General features: G+C 51.4%; 1 protein-coding gene across 3 annotated transcripts in view; it reads right to left on the reverse strand.

Annotated features, from left to right (window-relative positions):
- The window catches only part of LOC119922904 (phospholipid-transporting ATPase FetA-like), a 135,613-nt gene that overhangs the window by 11,359 nt on the left and 107,178 nt on the right, over positions 1 to 17,076 (reverse strand). For all 3 annotated transcript variants that reach the window (XM_038742528.1, XM_038742526.1, XM_038742527.1), the window contains exons 20-24: positions 16,412 to 16,523; positions 11,396 to 11,501; positions 9,114 to 9,261; positions 5,069 to 5,252; positions 4,073 to 4,296 (exon numbers count right to left, since the gene is read on the reverse strand). In XM_038742528.1, the coding sequence (XP_038598456.1) occupies positions 4,073 to 4,296; positions 5,069 to 5,252; positions 9,114 to 9,261; positions 11,396 to 11,501; positions 16,412 to 16,523 (774 nt within the window). The remainder of the gene's footprint in view (positions 1 to 4,072; positions 4,297 to 5,068; positions 5,253 to 9,113; positions 9,262 to 11,395; positions 11,502 to 16,411; positions 16,524 to 17,076) is intronic.

Consider the following 17,076-nt stretch of genomic DNA (forward strand, 5'->3'; position numbering starts at 1 on the left):
CGCTTGGGAAGTACAGGTTGGCAACATACAGAGACGGTCCCTACCCAACAGTGGGCTCACAGTCTAGAAGGTGATCAGATTGTCCCACAGGGAGCTCATTGTGCGCAGAACACTGTACTAAGCGCTTAATTGGATGTGGATGATTCCCCGCTGGACCTCCGGAAGCAGGTCTCCTCCGGAGCAGCCTCTCCTACACCTTCCCTCATGCCAGGCTCCTGGGGCCAGGAATTTGAATTTGCGGGGTTTCAGAGAGGTCAGGAGGCACCAGAAGCCCTGAAAGTTTAGGCAATAGTAATAATAATAATAATAATGGCATTTATTAAGCGCTTACTACGTGCAAAGCACCGTTCTAAGCGCTGGGGAGGTTACAACACCATCAGGTTGTCCCACGGGGGGGCTCACATCTTAATCCCCATTTTACAGATGAGAGAACTGAGGCGTAGAGAAGTGAAGTGACTTGCCCAGAGTCACACAGCTGACAACTGGTAGAGCCGGGATTCGAACCCGTGACCTCTGACTCCAAACAGGGTCCTTCAGCAGGACTGGAGCCCGACTCAAAGACCATGGACAAAGGCCCACTGTTGGGTAGGGACCGTCTCTATATGTTGCCAATTTGTACTTCCCAAGCGCTTAGTACAGTGCTCTGCACATAGTAAGCGCTCAATAAATGCGATTGATGATGATGATAGTTTCGAAATGATCCGGGGGTGAAACAGCCAGCAGCCAGGAACCCGGTAGAAAATGCTGATGAGACTATCCGACACGTGGCTCAGTGGAAAGAGCCCGGGCTTTGGAGTCAGAGGTCGTGGGTTCAAATCCCGGCTCCGCCCGTTGTCGGCTGTGTGACTTTGGGCAAGTCACTTCACTTCTCTGGGCCTCAGTGACCTCATCTGGAAAATGGGGATTAAGACTGTGAGCCCACCGTGGGGCAACCCGATCACCTTGTAACCTCCCCAGTGCTTCGAACAGTGCTTTGCACATAGTAAGCGCTTAATAAATGCCATCATCATTACTCTCCCCCACTTCAAAGTCTTACTGAAGGCGTTGAAGTCTCCTCCAATAGGCCTTCCCTGACTAAACCTTCCTTTCCCCTTTTCCCACTCCCTTTGCGCCACCTTAACTTGCTCCCTTTCCTCATCCCCCCCCAGTCCCAGCCCCAAAGCACTGACGTACCTGTCTGTAATTTCACTTATTTATATTAATGTCTGTCTCCCCCTCTAGACTGTGAGCTTGTTGCGGGCAGCGAAAGTGTCTGTTATATTGTTATATCGAACTCTCCCAAGCGCTTAGTACGGTGCTCTGCACACAGTAAGTGCTCAATAAATACGACTGACTCACCGACTGACTGTTAATTCGTGGTGGGCAGGGAACGTATCTGCCGACTCTGTTGCACTGTACTCTCCCAAGTGCTTAGTACAGTGCTCTGCACATAAGTAAGCACTCAGTAAATACCAACTGATTGATGGATGTTGGGTTTAGGCTCCTAGGGAGCTGTTGGCAGCCACTCCCTCTCAGCAGAGCCATGTTCTGGGTGCCCTGGATCCCCCAACTCCCAGTTCCAACTCCCCCAAGTGCTTACTACAGTGCTCCGCACACAGCGAGCATTCAATAAATACCCTTGATTAACTCATTTCAGGGAAAAAGGGGACTCCTAGTTGAAATTCCATAGTTCTGGAGTGGGGCTGGGTCGCAGGGGAGTGGTCCTAGGACAGGCTCTCAGGAACACAGTCCTGGGCCTCTGAGTCTGAACTGGGTCGTTGGTGGTGGTGGCAACCCTGATAGGAGAGGATTTTAATAGTTTCAGATTTATTGAGGTTGAAACACTGGCAGAACATCCACGTTAGAGATGCGATGCGGGCAGGAGGAAATGCGAGGCTGCAGACAAGTGAACCAGTGAGAGAGTCCTACCACAAGTTGCTGGTAGTTGAATCAGGGGGTGCCCATGAGTTCCCCGAAGGAGTAAGTGCAAATTGAGAAGAAAGGGGACGGATAACAGAGCTCTGAAATGGGCTGGGAGGCAGAGAAAGAGCCCGCAGAAGTGTGACGGAAAGGATCGGCAAGAGAGCCAAGAGGAGAGCCGGGAGAGGACTGGCTCAGAAAGATTAAGGTTGGGCAGCGTTTCCAGGAGAAGGGGCCGGTCCATCACGTCAGAGGCAGCCAAGAGGTCAACGAGGAGGAGAACAGAGTCCCTTAGATGTGGCAAGAAGGAAGCCCGTGGAAGCCTCAGCAGAGCGAAAGGGGCAGAACTAGATGAAGAAGGGTATTGACTTTAACGGTCTGTAGTCTCCCAAGCTCTTAGAACAGGGGTCTGCACGCAGTAAACGCTTGATGAATGCCACTGATAGATTGACTGAGTGGGAGAAGCGAGGAGCGAAGCCCGGAGAGTTCGGTGGGGTCCAGAGAGGGTTTTTTAGAAAAAGACAAATAGAGGAGACATGGATGTGTTTGAAGGCAGAGGGGAAGGAGCCAGCAGAGAATAAGAAGTCGAAGAGAGTGGTCACTGAGGGAAGACGGGCGGGAGCAAGTGTTTGTAAAAGGTTTGGAATGGCAGGGGGAGGGGAACGACGGCCCCGTCTCGGTGACACAGTCAGAGAGGCTGTGCACCGAAGGAAGCAGGAGAACTCCAAATCAAGGTCTGGTCTAAGAAACCAGGCTGCACCTAGCGCCCAAATGGAGGGGAGAATGGAAGGCCGGAAGGGCCCAACTCTGCCCTTCCAATCAATCAATCAATCAATCGCATTTATTCAGCGCTTACTGTGTGCAGAGCACTGGACTAAGCACTTGGGAAGTAACAGGTTGGCAACATATAGAGACAGTCCCTACCCAACAGTGGGCTCACAGTCTAGAAGGGGGAGACAGAGAACAAAACCAAACATATTAACAAAATAAAATAAATGGAATAGATATGTACAAGTAAAATAAATAAATAGAGTAATAAATACGGAGGTGGAGAAAAGGCTTCAGCTCTGGGTGGGGGTAGCTCTCTTCCCTTCTCTCCCTGCCCCAGGGGCAGAAAAGGAGAGCTGGGGAGTCCCGGAGGCTCAATAAACGGGCCCAGAGAGATGGGTGAAAGGGATTTGGGAAGAAAAGGATTTTCTCGGGGGGCACTAACCAATCACCGGGGGGACGTCCCGGCCCGAACTGCTCAAGCGTACAGAAGCTGCTGTGCCCGGAGGAAGCGGGAAGGAGGAATGGGTAGATCTGCGGTGTGGGAGAAGTAAAGGAGAAGAGGGGACTGACTACAGGAATGGTACCAAGAAAAATTCTCTAGCCTTCGGGCCTTCTTCAGGGAAAGCGCACGCTCAGGGCCAACAAGGGACCCGGGCCTAACAGACGAGATGGGGGCCACCGGGGATGACCGACTGATGGCAGGGACGGGACGGCCCCTCCTCCCCATCCCCATCCCCCCCCGCCTTACCTCCTTCCCCTCCCCACAGCACCTGTATATATGTATATACGCTTGTACGTATTTATTACTCTATTTAATTTGTACATATTCATTCTATTTATTTTATTTTGTTAATATGTTCTGTTTTGTTGTCTGTCTCCCCCTTCCAGACCGCGAGCCCGCTTTTGGGTAGGGACCGTCTCTATATGTTGCCAACTTGGGCTTCCCAAGCGCTTAGTACAGTGCTCTGGACACAGTAAGCGCTCAGTAAATACGACTGAATGAATGAATGAATGACTAAAGACCTGGGATAATGATAATAATAACTATAAGAATAGTTATAATGACAATAATGGCAACTGTGGTATTTGTTAAGCGCTTACTACGTACCAGGCACCGTTCTAAGCTGTTGGAGTAGATCCAGGGTAATTGGGTTGGACACAGTCCCCGTCCCACATAGGGCTCACGGTCTCAATTCCCATTTTACAGATGAGGCACAGAGAAGTGACTTGCCCCAGGTCACACAGCAGACACCTGGCGGAGGAGGGATGAGAACTCATGACCTCCTGAATCCTAGGCCCGTGCTCTATCCACTATGCCAGGGTTGGGGCTGCGACAGGGACAGGGGCTGCGGGGACGCGCACGGGCTTCGGGAAGGCGGCGGCCACCGGGACGGGCTCCTACCTGGGCCGAGAAGCCGGAGAAGAAGCCGTACCAGAAGTGGACCAGCGTGAAGGCGAAGTTCTTGTAGAAGAAATAGCTGAGGAACTTGCACATGCGGATGTAAGACCAGCGGCCGTGGACCAAAAGCAGTCGCTGGAGAAACCGAAACTGGGCGAAGGAGAAGTCGCTGGAAAGCACAGCCTGCATCCCCTCCTGGCCGCTGATCCCCACCCCGATGTGGGCCGCTGGAGAGAGAAAAGGACAGGGGCATTAATGGTGACGACGGTGTTTATTTAGCCTTTAAGAATAATGATGGCATTTATTAAGTGCTTACTATGTGCAGAGCACTGTTCTGAGCGCTGAGGAGGTTATGCTGCCAACTTGTCCTTCCCAAGCGCTTAGTACAGCGCTCTGCACACAGTAAGTGCTCAATCAATACGATTGAGTGGTTAGTACAGTGCTCTGCACACAGTAAGCGCTCAATCAATACGATTGAATGAATGAATGAACAAGGTGATCAGGTTGTCCCACGGGGGGCTCACAGTCTTAATCCCCATTTTACAGATGAGGTAACTGAGGTAACTGAGGTTACTACGTGAACCACAAGCTCACTGTGGGCAGGGTACGTGTCTATTGAGTGCTATATCGGACTCTCCCAAGCGCTTAGTACGGTGCTCTGCACACAGTGAGTGCTCGATAGATGTGACCGAACGAACGAATGAATCGGGAAACGACGATGCAGCAGGGCTGGGCTCCTCTCCCATTCCTTCCGATGCAGGCCGCCCCGGGCCCGAGGGGCCTCAAGGTTTCACTTCGGTCGCACTGACTGCGTAATAACGATGGGGTCTGTTGGGCGCTTACTAGGTGCCAAGCGCTGTCCTAAGCGCTGGAGGACCGTCCGAGAGCCGAGACGAATCGATCCCGATGACGACGAGCGCTTTGGCCAACGAGGTTTCCGCAGGGGACCGAGCCTTAGGCCCGGCGGGGCCCGGGGCAGGCCGGCTTGCGCCCACTTACTCTTAATCATGCTGACGTCATTGGCCCCGTCCCCGATAGCCAGCGTCACCGCATTCTTGTGCTTCTTCACCAGTTCCACCACCTGCGCCTTCTGCAGCGGGGTCACGCGGCAGCAGATGACTGCCTTGCACATGCAGGCCGCTCGGAGCAACTCCAGCTCCAGCTTCGCTTCCAGGGCGAATGCCTGCGGGGCCCCGGGAAGGAGGAAGCGGGAGAGAGAGGTTAACGGGCTGTCCGGATTCCTTCCTCCCGGCTACCGGAGGGAAAACAGCTCCCTGTTGGCCCGGGGCTCCCGGTGACCTCATGCCCAGCACAGTCACAGCCTACATAATAATAATCAATCAATCGTATTTATTGAGCGCTTACTGTGTGCAGAGCACTGGACTGAGCGCTGGGGAAGTACAAGTTGGCAACCGAGAGAGACGGTCCCTACCCAACATTGGGCTAGAAGGGGGAGACAGAGAACAAAACAAAACATATTAACAAAATAAAATAAATAGAATAGATACGTACAAGTAAAATAAATAAATAATAATGATAATTGTTTGTTCTGACGACTTGACACCTGTCCACGTGATTTGTTTTGTTGTCTGTCTCCCCCTTCTAGACTGGGAGCCCGTGGTTGGGAAGGGACCGTCTCTATACGTTGCCGACTTGTACTTCCCCGGCGCTTAGTCCAGTGCTCTGCACACAGTAAGCGCTCAATAAATACGATTGAATGAATGAATAATTGTGACATCTGTTAGGCGCCAAGCACTGTTCTACAAGATGCAAGATAATCGGGTTGGACAGAGTCCCTGTCCCACGTATGGGTCTCGGTCTTAACTCCCATTTTACAGCCGAGGGAACTGAGGCCCAGAGAAGATAGGTGGCTTGCCCAGGGCTAAACAGACGACAAGTTCAAGGGGGGTCTTGAATCCCACTACACCAGGTGCCCACGGCAACATGCTCTGCCTTGCAGACGGGAGGATATCTCCTAGAGGATGGACAGGACAAGGGCCTGTGATCCAGAATTGGGAAGGGAATTTCTCTCTCTCTCTGGTTCGCTGCCTGCGGACTGAGCTGTGGAATTCCCAGATTCTCTAGGGAATTCCTGTGGTTTGGGATGGTAAGGAAACCAGTCTTCCTTCAGGGCAGCTGTAGGGTTCTCCGAGGCTCTCGTGGGAGTTTTGCTCAGGCTAGGCAAGGTTCGGAATCTGTTCCGGGACTGGCTCCGTGCAGTCTCATTTGGCCGAACCGGATCTGGTCCTGGACAAGCCCCTGCCCTGCAGCCCAGCAGGGCCTTTTTTTTACCTCTGCAATGAGGAGTTGTGCCATTTTGAGGGATCTTATCATCTTTAGTCACGCCTGTTTTCTTTCCCATACACCCACCCCTCACCACTCTGTCCCGTTCCCCCAGAGACCACTCTTCTTCCGACTCCCTCCAATATTCCACAACAGTCCTTCCTCACTTAGTCTCCCTGCCCAAACTGCCGTCCCGTGACGTACAAATTGACTGAACAAAACTCTCCTGCTCCCCTGTGCCTCTGTTGATCTCATCCCACTAAACCTGCAGCCCTCCACTCTTCTTTAGTTACGGAGGGGAATATAAGGAGAGTCCAAGAGGGTTGGGGAGGAGGGGGGATTGGAAAGAAGTAGGGGAGATTTGGGGGAGATCACACCTGATGGTTTCAATCTTGTTGTTGAAGTATGTGGCCAGGTCATTAGGAGAAAGAGATGGTGGGCGTGGTGGGGGGGAAGAGGCCTAAGGAGGAAGCTGAATGTGTGAAACGGCTGAGGAGCAGTGGGTAGGAGCATGAATTGGGAAGAAGTCTCACTGTGGGGCAAAGGAGAGGACCGAACTGAAGCAGCTAACAATGAATTTAAGGTGGACAGTGTCGGAGAGACGTCTGGATTTCCGCCAACATAGCCCCACGGCTCGGGGAACAGCTCCTTTCAGTTATCGCCCCATCTCCCTCCTACCATTCCTTTCCAAACTTCTCGAGAGAGCTGTATACATCTGCTGTCTCCACTTTCTGTCCTCCAAGTCTCTCCTCGATCCCCCCCGATCTAACTTCCACGCCCACGATGTCACAGAAACAGCCCCCTCTAAGGAAACTGATGCCCAAGTCCGATGGCCTCTCTTCTATCCTAATCCTCCCAAGTCTCTCAGCCGTTCTCACCATAGATCACCCTCTTCTCCCTGAAACATTATCCATCCTTGGCTTCACTGACACTGTCCCCTCTTGGTTGTCCTCCTACCTCTATGACCACCCTTTCTCAGTTTCTTTTTCTGGTTCTGTCTCTACCATCCATCCTCTGACAGTACGGGTCCCTAAAGACTCAGCTACAGATCCCCTTCTAGTCTCCATCTACACCTACTCCCTTGGAGAACTCATTCACTCCCATGGCTACGGAGGTGATTCCCAAATTCACATCTCCAGCTCCGACTTCTCTCCTTCCCTGTGATCTCACATCTCCTCCCGTCTTCGGGACATCTCCGGATGTCCCGCCGATAACTCAAACACGTCCACAACTAATCTTCCCACCCAAACTCTGTCTTCCCCCATCTTTCCTATTCCTGTAGACAATATCACTATCCTCCCTCTCTCACGAGACCATAATCTTGGCATCGACTCATCCACCCACATATTCAATCTGTCACCAAATCCTGCCAGTTTTACCCTCCCAACCCTGCTAAAATCTGTCCTTTTGTCTCCATCAAACCTGCTACCGTACCGATTCAAGTACTTATCCTCTCTCTCCTTGACTTCTGAGTCTGACGCGTTGCTGATTTCCCTGCCTCTTGTCTGCCTCCAGTCCACGCTTCACTCTGCTGCACGGATCATTTTTTTCTAAAAAAAGTTCAGTCCATGTCTCCCACTCCTCGAGAACCTCCAATGGCTGCCCATCCACCTCTGTATCAAACAAACACTCCTGACCACCGGCTTTAAAAGCACCCAACCAGCTCGCCCCTACTACAGCCCAGCCCACACACTTTGCTCTCCTACAGGGCTCTGTGCAGTTCCTTCCTTAATGTTCCCTTGGGAACCTGATGATGCCCGCTGACCACTGGGCTGACTTTCAGGAGGCCTGGAAGAGATACCGCCGCTAACCTCCTCACTGGGCCTCGTTCTCGCCCGTCCCGCCGTCGACCCCCGGCCCACGTCCCACCTCCGGCCTGGAATGCCCTCCCTCCTCACAGCCGCCAAACTAGCTCTCTTCCCCCCTTCAAAGCCCTCCTGAGGGCTCACCTCCTCCAGGAGGCCTTCCCAGACTGAGCCCCCCTCTGCTCCTCCTCCCCTCCCCACCCCTCTGCTCTACCCCCTTCCCCGCCCCACGGCACTTGTGCATATTTGTACGTATTTATCATTCTATTGATTGTATTAATGATGTGCATATAGCTATAATTCTATTTATCTATTTTGATGCTGCTATGGATATCTACTTGTTTTGTTTTGCGTGTCCGTCTCCCCCTTCCAGACTGTGAGCCCGTTGCTGGGTTAGGGACTGTCTCTATCTGTTGCCGAATTGTGCTTTAATAATAATAATAATAATGTTGGCATTTGTTAAGCGCTTACTATGTGCAAAGCACTGTTCTAAGCGCTTGGGGGGAAACAAAGTGATCAGGTTGTCCCACGTGGGGCTCACAGTCTTAATCCTCATTTTACAGATGAGGTAACTGAGGCTCAGAGAAGTTAAGTGACTTGCCCAAGGTCACACAGCAGATATGTGGCAGAGATGGGAATCGAACCCATGACCTCGGACTCCAAAGCCCGGGTTCTTTCCACTGAGCCACGCTGCTTCTCCGCTACTTTCCAAGTGCTTAGTCCAGTGGTCTGCACATGGTAAGCGCTCAATATATATGATTGAATGAATGAATTAATTAATCAATCAATTGTATTTATTGAGCGCTTACTATGTGCAGAGCACTGTACTAAGCGCTGCACTAAGAATTAATACTGCTTGAAGTGGTTCCCTGGGACAGGAGCCTGGGGAGGTCTCCCTCTCGGAAGAGACCGCGGATTTTCTCAGGAGGATTCCGGGGGCCGCGACCTTTCCCTACCAAACTGTGTCCATTGATGACCATGCCGAAGTTCCCGCCGGCACTCTCTTCAGGCAGGACGAGGCTTTCCTTGGAAGGCCGGGAAATCTGAATGTTAACGGGGTCGGTGTCCAGAAAGGATTCCGGTCTCATCTCTTTCCTGGCTTCTCTGGAAAGGAAACTGACCATTAAAAGCAGAGAAATAGTTCCGCGCTAGGGAGCGAGTTCTCCCAGGGATCAGTCTATCCCCAGTGGCTGACAGAAGCAGCGTGGCTCAGTGGAAAGAGCCCGGGCTTGGGAGTCAGAGGTCATGGGTTCAAATCCAGGTTCTGCCAATTGTCAGCTGTGTGACTCTGGGCAAGTCACTTCCCTTCTCTGGGCCTCAGTTCCCTCCCTCTGTCAAACGGGGATGAAGACTGTGAGCCCCCCATGGGACAACCTGATCCCCTTGTTACCTTACCAGCGCTTAGAACATAATAATAATAATAATAATAATAATAATAATAATAGCATTTATTAAGCACTTACTATGTGCAAAGCACTGTTCTAAGCGCTTTCATAGTAAGCGCTTAATAAATGCCGTCATTATTATTACAGTTCCTGCAGCAGCAGCAACAGAGACAGGAGCAGGAGGAGGAGACGTGAGTGCCTTGCCGAGATCGCCACCTCCAGAGGATGCCAGGCTGAAGGGGAGGGTACGAGAGACTCTGCGCGGTCTTCTGCTCTGCACACAGTAAGCGCTCAATAAATACGATTGATTGATTGATTGATTCCGCTCTGTGCCCGCTTCTTAGAGCAGGACTGGAATCAGGACATCACGGTCCTAGTCAACCAACTTGTACTTCCCAAGCACTTAGTACAGTGCTCTGCACAAAGCAAGCGCTCAATAAATACGATTGATTGATTGATAGTCCAGATTCCTGATTTGCCTGCTGTGTGATCTCGGGCATGTCACGTAACTTCTGGTTGCCTTAGTTTTCTTTTCCATAAAATACGGTTCCAATGTCTGTTCTCTCTCCCTCACAGACTGGGAACGCCCTGAGGGACGGGGATGTGTCCGATCTGATTATTTTCTATCTACTCCAGCACGTAGTAAGTGCTTAATACTCTATTAAAAGAGTCGGGGGGTTGGCCTGAGGTGATATTTCCTGCAGGCAGACGAGGTGTTTTTGAAGGTTGGCTCGTCTGCAGGGATGGGCCCGGGGGCAGGCAGAACCACTGGGAACTCTCTTTGTGATACTGTTGTCTGGCCGGGTCCCAGCCTGCCGGCCTGGAGTCCTCAGCTGGCAGGGAGCAGGGCCACAGACCTGACTGTTGGGTGAGCCGATGGGTATCCCTCGGATGGGGCGACCCAAAGGGTGGCCCTAAGATAATAATTAACAATAATTATGGTATTTGTTAAGCGCTCATGTAGACGGAAGTTTACCCAGGTTGGATACCCCGTGACGTTTACAGTCTAGATGGGAGGGAGTAGGATTTAATCCCCATTTTACAGAAAATCAGGCTGAGGCCCGGAGGAGTTAAGTGACTTGCCCATGGTCACACAGCAGACAATCAATCGGATTTATTGAGCACTTATGGAGTGCAGGGCACTGAACTGAGCACTCGGGAGAGTACAAACGGCAATAAAACAGGCACATTCCCTGCCCACAACAAGCTTATAGTCTAGAGGGGGTGGCAGATGTTAATATAAATAAATTCTGGAAATGTACATAAGGTCTGTGGGACTGGGCAGGGGGGGACAAGTGGCAGAGCCGGGATTCGAACCCAGGTCCCCTGACTCTTTCCACTAGGCCGTGCTGCCTCTCTGGCTCCTCCCTCCTTGGCGGGTGGCCCGGAGACTTGATTCTGTGGGGTGGGACTTACCTTGGGGCCAATCAATCGATCAATCATATTTATTGAGCGCTTACTGTGTGCAGAGCACCGTACTGAGCGCTTGGGAAGTACAAGTTGGCAACATAACGGGCAACCACCAGGACTGGGGGGAGTGAAGTGCTTGGGAACAACAGAAGCTGTTTTCTCTTTTCCATAAAATAACGGTTTCAATGTCTGTTCTCTCTCCCTCACAGAGCGGCTACCCCCTGTGGGACGGGGAAGTGTCCGATCGGATTATTTTGCATCTACTCCAGCACTGTAAGTGCTGCCAGGCACTTCGGCACCCGACACGGGTCAAAGGAACATCAATCCCTCCTACAGTGCTCCGCACACAGTAAGCGCTCAATAAATACGATTGATTGATTCGCCAAGCTGAAGGCGTCAGCTGGCAGAAAGCCGGGAGTCGAGCCGAGCTGGTCAGACCGTACCTGAGCTCCTTCAGCACGGCTTCGGAGTCTTGCCCTTCGATGACGAACACTTGGTCCATGTCGTCGTCCAGCATGTTGCAGGAGTAGCCAATGTTCATGGCCGTCTCTGGGAGGAGGCACACCATCGGGAGAGTCAGTATGGGGATGGCTTAGTTGCGCGACAACAGGCAGAACAGCATTCACTGAATGCTGACTCTGTGCACTAAGTGCCGGGAGGCTACAACGCGATAGATTTGGCATGATTCCTACCCCGAGGAGCTTACGGTCTAGAGAGGAACGTGCTTCGGGGTTCCCAGTTCAAAGCCCTAATCTGGGACCCCTCTGCTCCTTCACAACTAGCATGCCCGAGTGGAAAGCCCACAGGTCTGGGAGTTAGAAGGCCGGCTCCTCATCCCCGCCTTGCCTCTGGCCTGCTGCGTGGCCCTGGGCAAGTCGCTTAACCTGTCGGTGACTCAGTTTCCTCATTCGTAAAATGGGGATACAATGCCTCCCAGATTGTGAGCCCCGTGAAGAACCAAGATCGAGTCCAATCTGATTATCTCGCCTCTACCCCAGCACTTAGCACAGTTCTCCGGCACCTGGAGAGTGATTAATACCAGGCAGGTTCTCCGTCGTGAAATATTGACGGGAGACTCCCTCATCGTCATCATCCTGATAGGGAAGCAGTGCGGCCTGGTGGAAAGAGCCTAGGAGTCAGAGGACCTAGGTTATAATCTCGGTTCTGTCACTTATCTGTCGTGTAACCTTGGGCATGCCACTTAACTTCTCTGGACCTCAGTTCCCTCATCTGCAGAATGGGGATTCAATACCTGTTCTCTCTCCTAGACTGCGAGTCCCACGTGAGATCTGATTACCCTGTATCTACCCCCAGAGCTTAGTACAGTGCCTGGCACATAGTAAGTGCTTAACAAACATTATCATTACTAGAATTATTCTCTGGCTCTCCCACCCAACCAGCAGTGCGTCTTTCACCGACGCTAATAAAAATTGTCACCCGACACCCCCGATCCAGATTTCTGGGGGTGAGCTCCGGGAACTAATAGGAGCCCCGCTAAATACCTGGGGTGTTAGCACTGGGCAACTGGGCAATGAGATGAAAAAAATCCCTTCTCTATGGAACTTAGTTGCCGCTTCTCCAAAGAGCTGCTGAGCAACAGCACTAGAGTTTCTCAACACGCTGATTACTTTGTACCTACTCCAGAGCTTAGGAACAGTGCTTGGCACAGAGTAAGCGCTTAACAGATACCATAATTATTATTTTCTGCTTGGCTTTGTGGGGCGGAATGGACAGCCAGCTCTCCAGGTGGAGAAGTGAGGCCTCCCACGAGGGGTTGGCTCCTTCCAGACGCTGACAGCACCAGAAACCCTCCTCACGCGTGGCCAGCCTCAGAAATGGAGGAGGGGAAAACCTGTTTTCTGAGCAAGCCCAGCTGTCTCCCGTGCTGATCTGTGGTATAGATGCAACTCGTTCAACCTTCCCCTCTGAGGGAAGACCCTTTTGGGGGGATGTCAGTGGGGCTGAGTGGGGAAAAATCAGATGCTGCAACTTGTTGCTGTTTTATCCAAGCCGAAATAACCCACAGAGCCACTCGTCAGAGATCTGACTCCTAGCACCCTAAAACGTAGTTCTGCCGAGATTAGGAATCCTTTTAGGAGTTCACGTGATTGTTTCACTCCTTAAATTGTGGCTACCGCCCTCCTAACTTTCAGGACGGTTCCCCCAAAGCCACGGAAAGCACTCGGCGTCCAGCTAGCCAGCCTTGCTTCCAGAGGACAGTTGCTGAGGGTCAGAGGTCCCTTTCTCCTTTTCTCCCACTCTGCTTTGCACTCCCTGATGGATGTGACTCCCACACTCTCTCCTCAAACACAGACACTAGGGGTAGAGAACATAACTCATTTTTAATTAGTTAAGGGCTTAAAAATAGATCACCAATTACGGCAGTTTAATTGCTGCAAAATGCCACCATAGAGCCAAACTGCACACTTGTGTAACAGCTCTCTAAAACAAATCCAGTATCAAAATTCTTCTCCTTAGGGCTGATAACCTTCCTAAAGAGGTAAGTTCCTCCTCCCCTTCCCCCAGAACCCTATTATTTCTCTGAAATGATCCCAGAGGATTTTCTGCACCACAGACGCCCTTCTCTGGTCTCCCTATTCCTTGCCACAAGTGAACACGGCTCTTCTTGGATTGCTCCGGCCAATTCAGCAATTCTCCCCAAATCAATCAATCAATCAATGGCATTCATTGACCGCTGACTGCGTGCAGAGCACTGTACGAAGTGCTTGGGAAAGTACAATTCAGCGTCGCTAAAATCCGCCCTCTTTTCTCCATTCAAACTGCTATCGTGTCAATACAATCACTTATCCGATCCCCTCCTTGCTGACCATGCAGCCTCTTGACTCCCCCCTCTCCAGCCCCTACTTCACTCTGCTGCCCAGATCATTTTTCTACAAAAACGTTCAGGATATGTTTCCCCACCCCTCAAGAAACCCCAGTGGTTGCTCATACCCCCAAACCTCAAACAAAAGTTCCTCGCCATCGGCTTTAAAGCACTCAATCACCTTGCCCCTTCTACCTCGCCTCGCTACACTCCTACGGACTCCGGTCCGTAAACTTGGCTCCTCTAGTACCAACCTTCTCCCTGTATCTCGATCTCGTCTACCTCGCCGCTGACCCCTCGCCCGCATCCTGCCTCTGGCTTGGAATGCCCTCCCTCCTCGAATCAGACAGACGATTACTCTCCCTACCTTCAAAGGCACATAATAATAATAATAATAACAACAATAATAATAATAATAATAATAATGGCATCTGTTAAGCGCTTACTATGTGCAAAGCACTGTTCCCTGACTAAGCCCCCCTTTCCTCTTCTCCCACTCCCTTCTGCATCGCCCTGAGCTGCTCCCTTTACTCATCACCCCCCCCAGCCCCCCAGCACTTCTGTACACCTCTGTAATTTATTTATATTAATGTCTGTCTCCTGCTGTAGGCCGCAAGCTTCCTGTGGGCAGGGAATGTGTCCGTTCGTTGTTCTGCTGTACCCTCCCAAGTGCTTAGTACAGTGCCCTGCACACAGTAAGCGCTCAATAAATACAATTGAATGAATGAATGAATGAATGAAAGATGCGGTCCCTGCCCATTCCCTGGACCCCAGCTGAAGAGCGGTCCCCTTTGTAACTTTTGAAGTTTTCCTTTTGGCCAGTCCCCACTTCCTCTCCTCAAATCCTCAGTTGTGATTGGCTTTGTTCCATATGGTGCCATCAGGTAGGCACTTTAAGTTGAGCTCTCCCTTTTGGGAGCGGGTACTCCGGAGTAAGTGATCCTAAAACCTCTGGACTCCCCCCTCCCCGGCCCCATCTCTAGGTGTGGGACTCATATAGTTCGACCGTAATACTACCCAATTTCCCATTTAACCCTGAAAAGGCGTTTATGGAAGCAGACACTGTCATTTTCCACCACGCTGTCTCTCCTCTGTGTTAATGAGGAAACTCCATCCTGCCTTGGGAGAGGGAAAAGCAGATCTGTAGCACTCCTTTGGTGTCTCCCCGCTCTGGAGAGGCAGCCGTACTGGCTCACCTCCGTGCCACTGAGGAGCTTCGCTGGCCCGTCCTGCCTTCCACCACTCCGGCGGCAGAGAGAAGAAAGAACGCCCACAGCGTGAGTCCTCCCAAAACCGGTGGCCGCAATAATAATGATAATAATAATGGCATTAGTTGAGCGCTTACTATGTGCAAAGCACTGTTCAAAGTGCTGGGGAGGATTCGAGGTGATCAGGTTGTCCCACGTGAGGCTCACAGTCTTAATCCCCATTTTACAGATGAGGGGACCGAGGCACAGGGAAGTCAGTGGAAAGAGCCCGGGCTTTGGAGTCAGAGGTCAGGGGTTCAAATCCCGGCTCCGCCAATTGTCGGCTGTGTGACTTTGGGCAAGTCGCTTCACTTCTCTGTGCCTCAGTTCCCTCATCTGTAAAATGGGGATTAAAACTGTGAGCCCCCCGTGGGACAACCTGATCACCTTGTATCCCCCAGTGCTTAGAACAGCATATAGTAAGCGCTTAATAAATACCATTATTATTATTATTAAGTGACTTGACGCAAGTCATGGCTGACAAGCGGCAGAGCTGGGATTCGAACCCATGACCTATGACTCCCAAGCCCGGGCTCTTTCCACTGAGCCATGCTGCTTCCCTACTATGGGTGTGCCCTGAACTCTGAGCAGCCTGGACTTCGCCCCCGTGAGTCCTCACGCTTTACTGATTTTGTTTTTATTTTGTGTATTTGTGTGCGGGGGGTCTATTCTATTGTCATCCCCGATGTGTCTCTTTCGAGCCCCTTCTCCCCACTGAGATTGTGAGCCCCCAAGGGGCACAGGCCATGTTTAATTTAACTGCCACCTGCGCCTAGTATGGTGCTCCATGCACAGCACTCTCTTAGTTACTCATCAATTAATGATGAATTAATTAATTAATCATTACTACTACTATTATTAGCCCCAGCTTGTGCCACGCTGAGGTTATCTGTGAGCCCCTCCCAGGGAGTGTGCCGGAATCCCGGGGGGAGAGGACGTGCCAATCTGGCTCCCTTGTCAATCTCAGGGACGGGAACTTAAACTAGGAGTCCCGAGTTCTAGTCCCGGGCCTGGTGAGGGATCTTGGGCAAGTCACTTAACCTCTCCGGGTCTCATTTTTCTCATTTGCACAGTGGCCTCCCTCGCGCTTAGCCTGCGAGCCCCATGTGGGGTCTGATTATCCGGTGTCTATCCCAGTGCTTAATGCGGGGCTTGGCACAGAGTAAGGGTGTAACAACTACCACAGTCATTACTATGATTATATATGGATTGTGAGCCCAGTGTGGGGCAGGAACTGCTTCCAACCTCGCTTCTACCCCAGTAGACGGTAAACGTTTAATAAATGCCATAATTACAATTATTCTATAATAGCAGCTAGTTGAGAGCAGGCATCCTGTTCCTAAATAAGCCAGAGCGGGGACGAGCCCCTGACTCCAGGCCCAGCTTACCTTGCTTATCACCTGTGAGGACCCACACATTAATCTTGGCTCGGGTCAGGGTGGCGATGGTCTCCGGCACTCCGTCCTGTAGTTTGTCTTCAATGGCGGTGGCTCCTAATAACTGCAAGCACAGCAAAGCAGGGTGACTCCACGTGGCGGGGGGAACAGGGAAGCACTTAGGTACCTCTCCTCAGACCCTGCCTTTTCTCCTATCTGTACTTTATTTTAAAGTCTGTCTTCCCCACACAGAGAAGCAGCGTGGCTCAGTGGAAAGAGCTTTGGAGTCGGAGGTCACGGGTTCAAATCCCAGCTCCGCCCATTGTCAGCTGGGCGACTTTGGGCAAGTCGCTTCACTTCTCTGGGCCTCGGTGACCTCATCTGTCAATTGGGGATTAAGACTGGGAGCCCCTGTGGGACAATCTGATCATCTTGTAACCTCCCCAGGCTTAGAACACTGCTTTGCACGTAATAAGCACTTAATAAATGCCATTATTATTCTTATTACTAGATTGCAAGCTCCTTGAAGGCAGGGATCACGTCAGCAATACTGTTGAGCACAAGCACTTGCTGCTTATAATAGTCGCTCAGTAAATCCCATTAATGGATTGACTGAGGTATTCCTACAGGTGGTTCTCCTCTGAAAGAGCCGGTTAGCTCTTGGGGGAAAACTGCAG

The sequence above is a fragment of the Tachyglossus aculeatus genome, unplaced genomic scaffold, assembly GCF_015852505.1.
Source record: "Tachyglossus aculeatus isolate mTacAcu1 unplaced genomic scaffold, mTacAcu1.pri scaffold_12_arrow_ctg1, whole genome shotgun sequence".
In the NCBI taxonomy this organism is placed as follows: domain Eukaryota; kingdom Metazoa; phylum Chordata; class Mammalia; order Monotremata; family Tachyglossidae; genus Tachyglossus; species Tachyglossus aculeatus.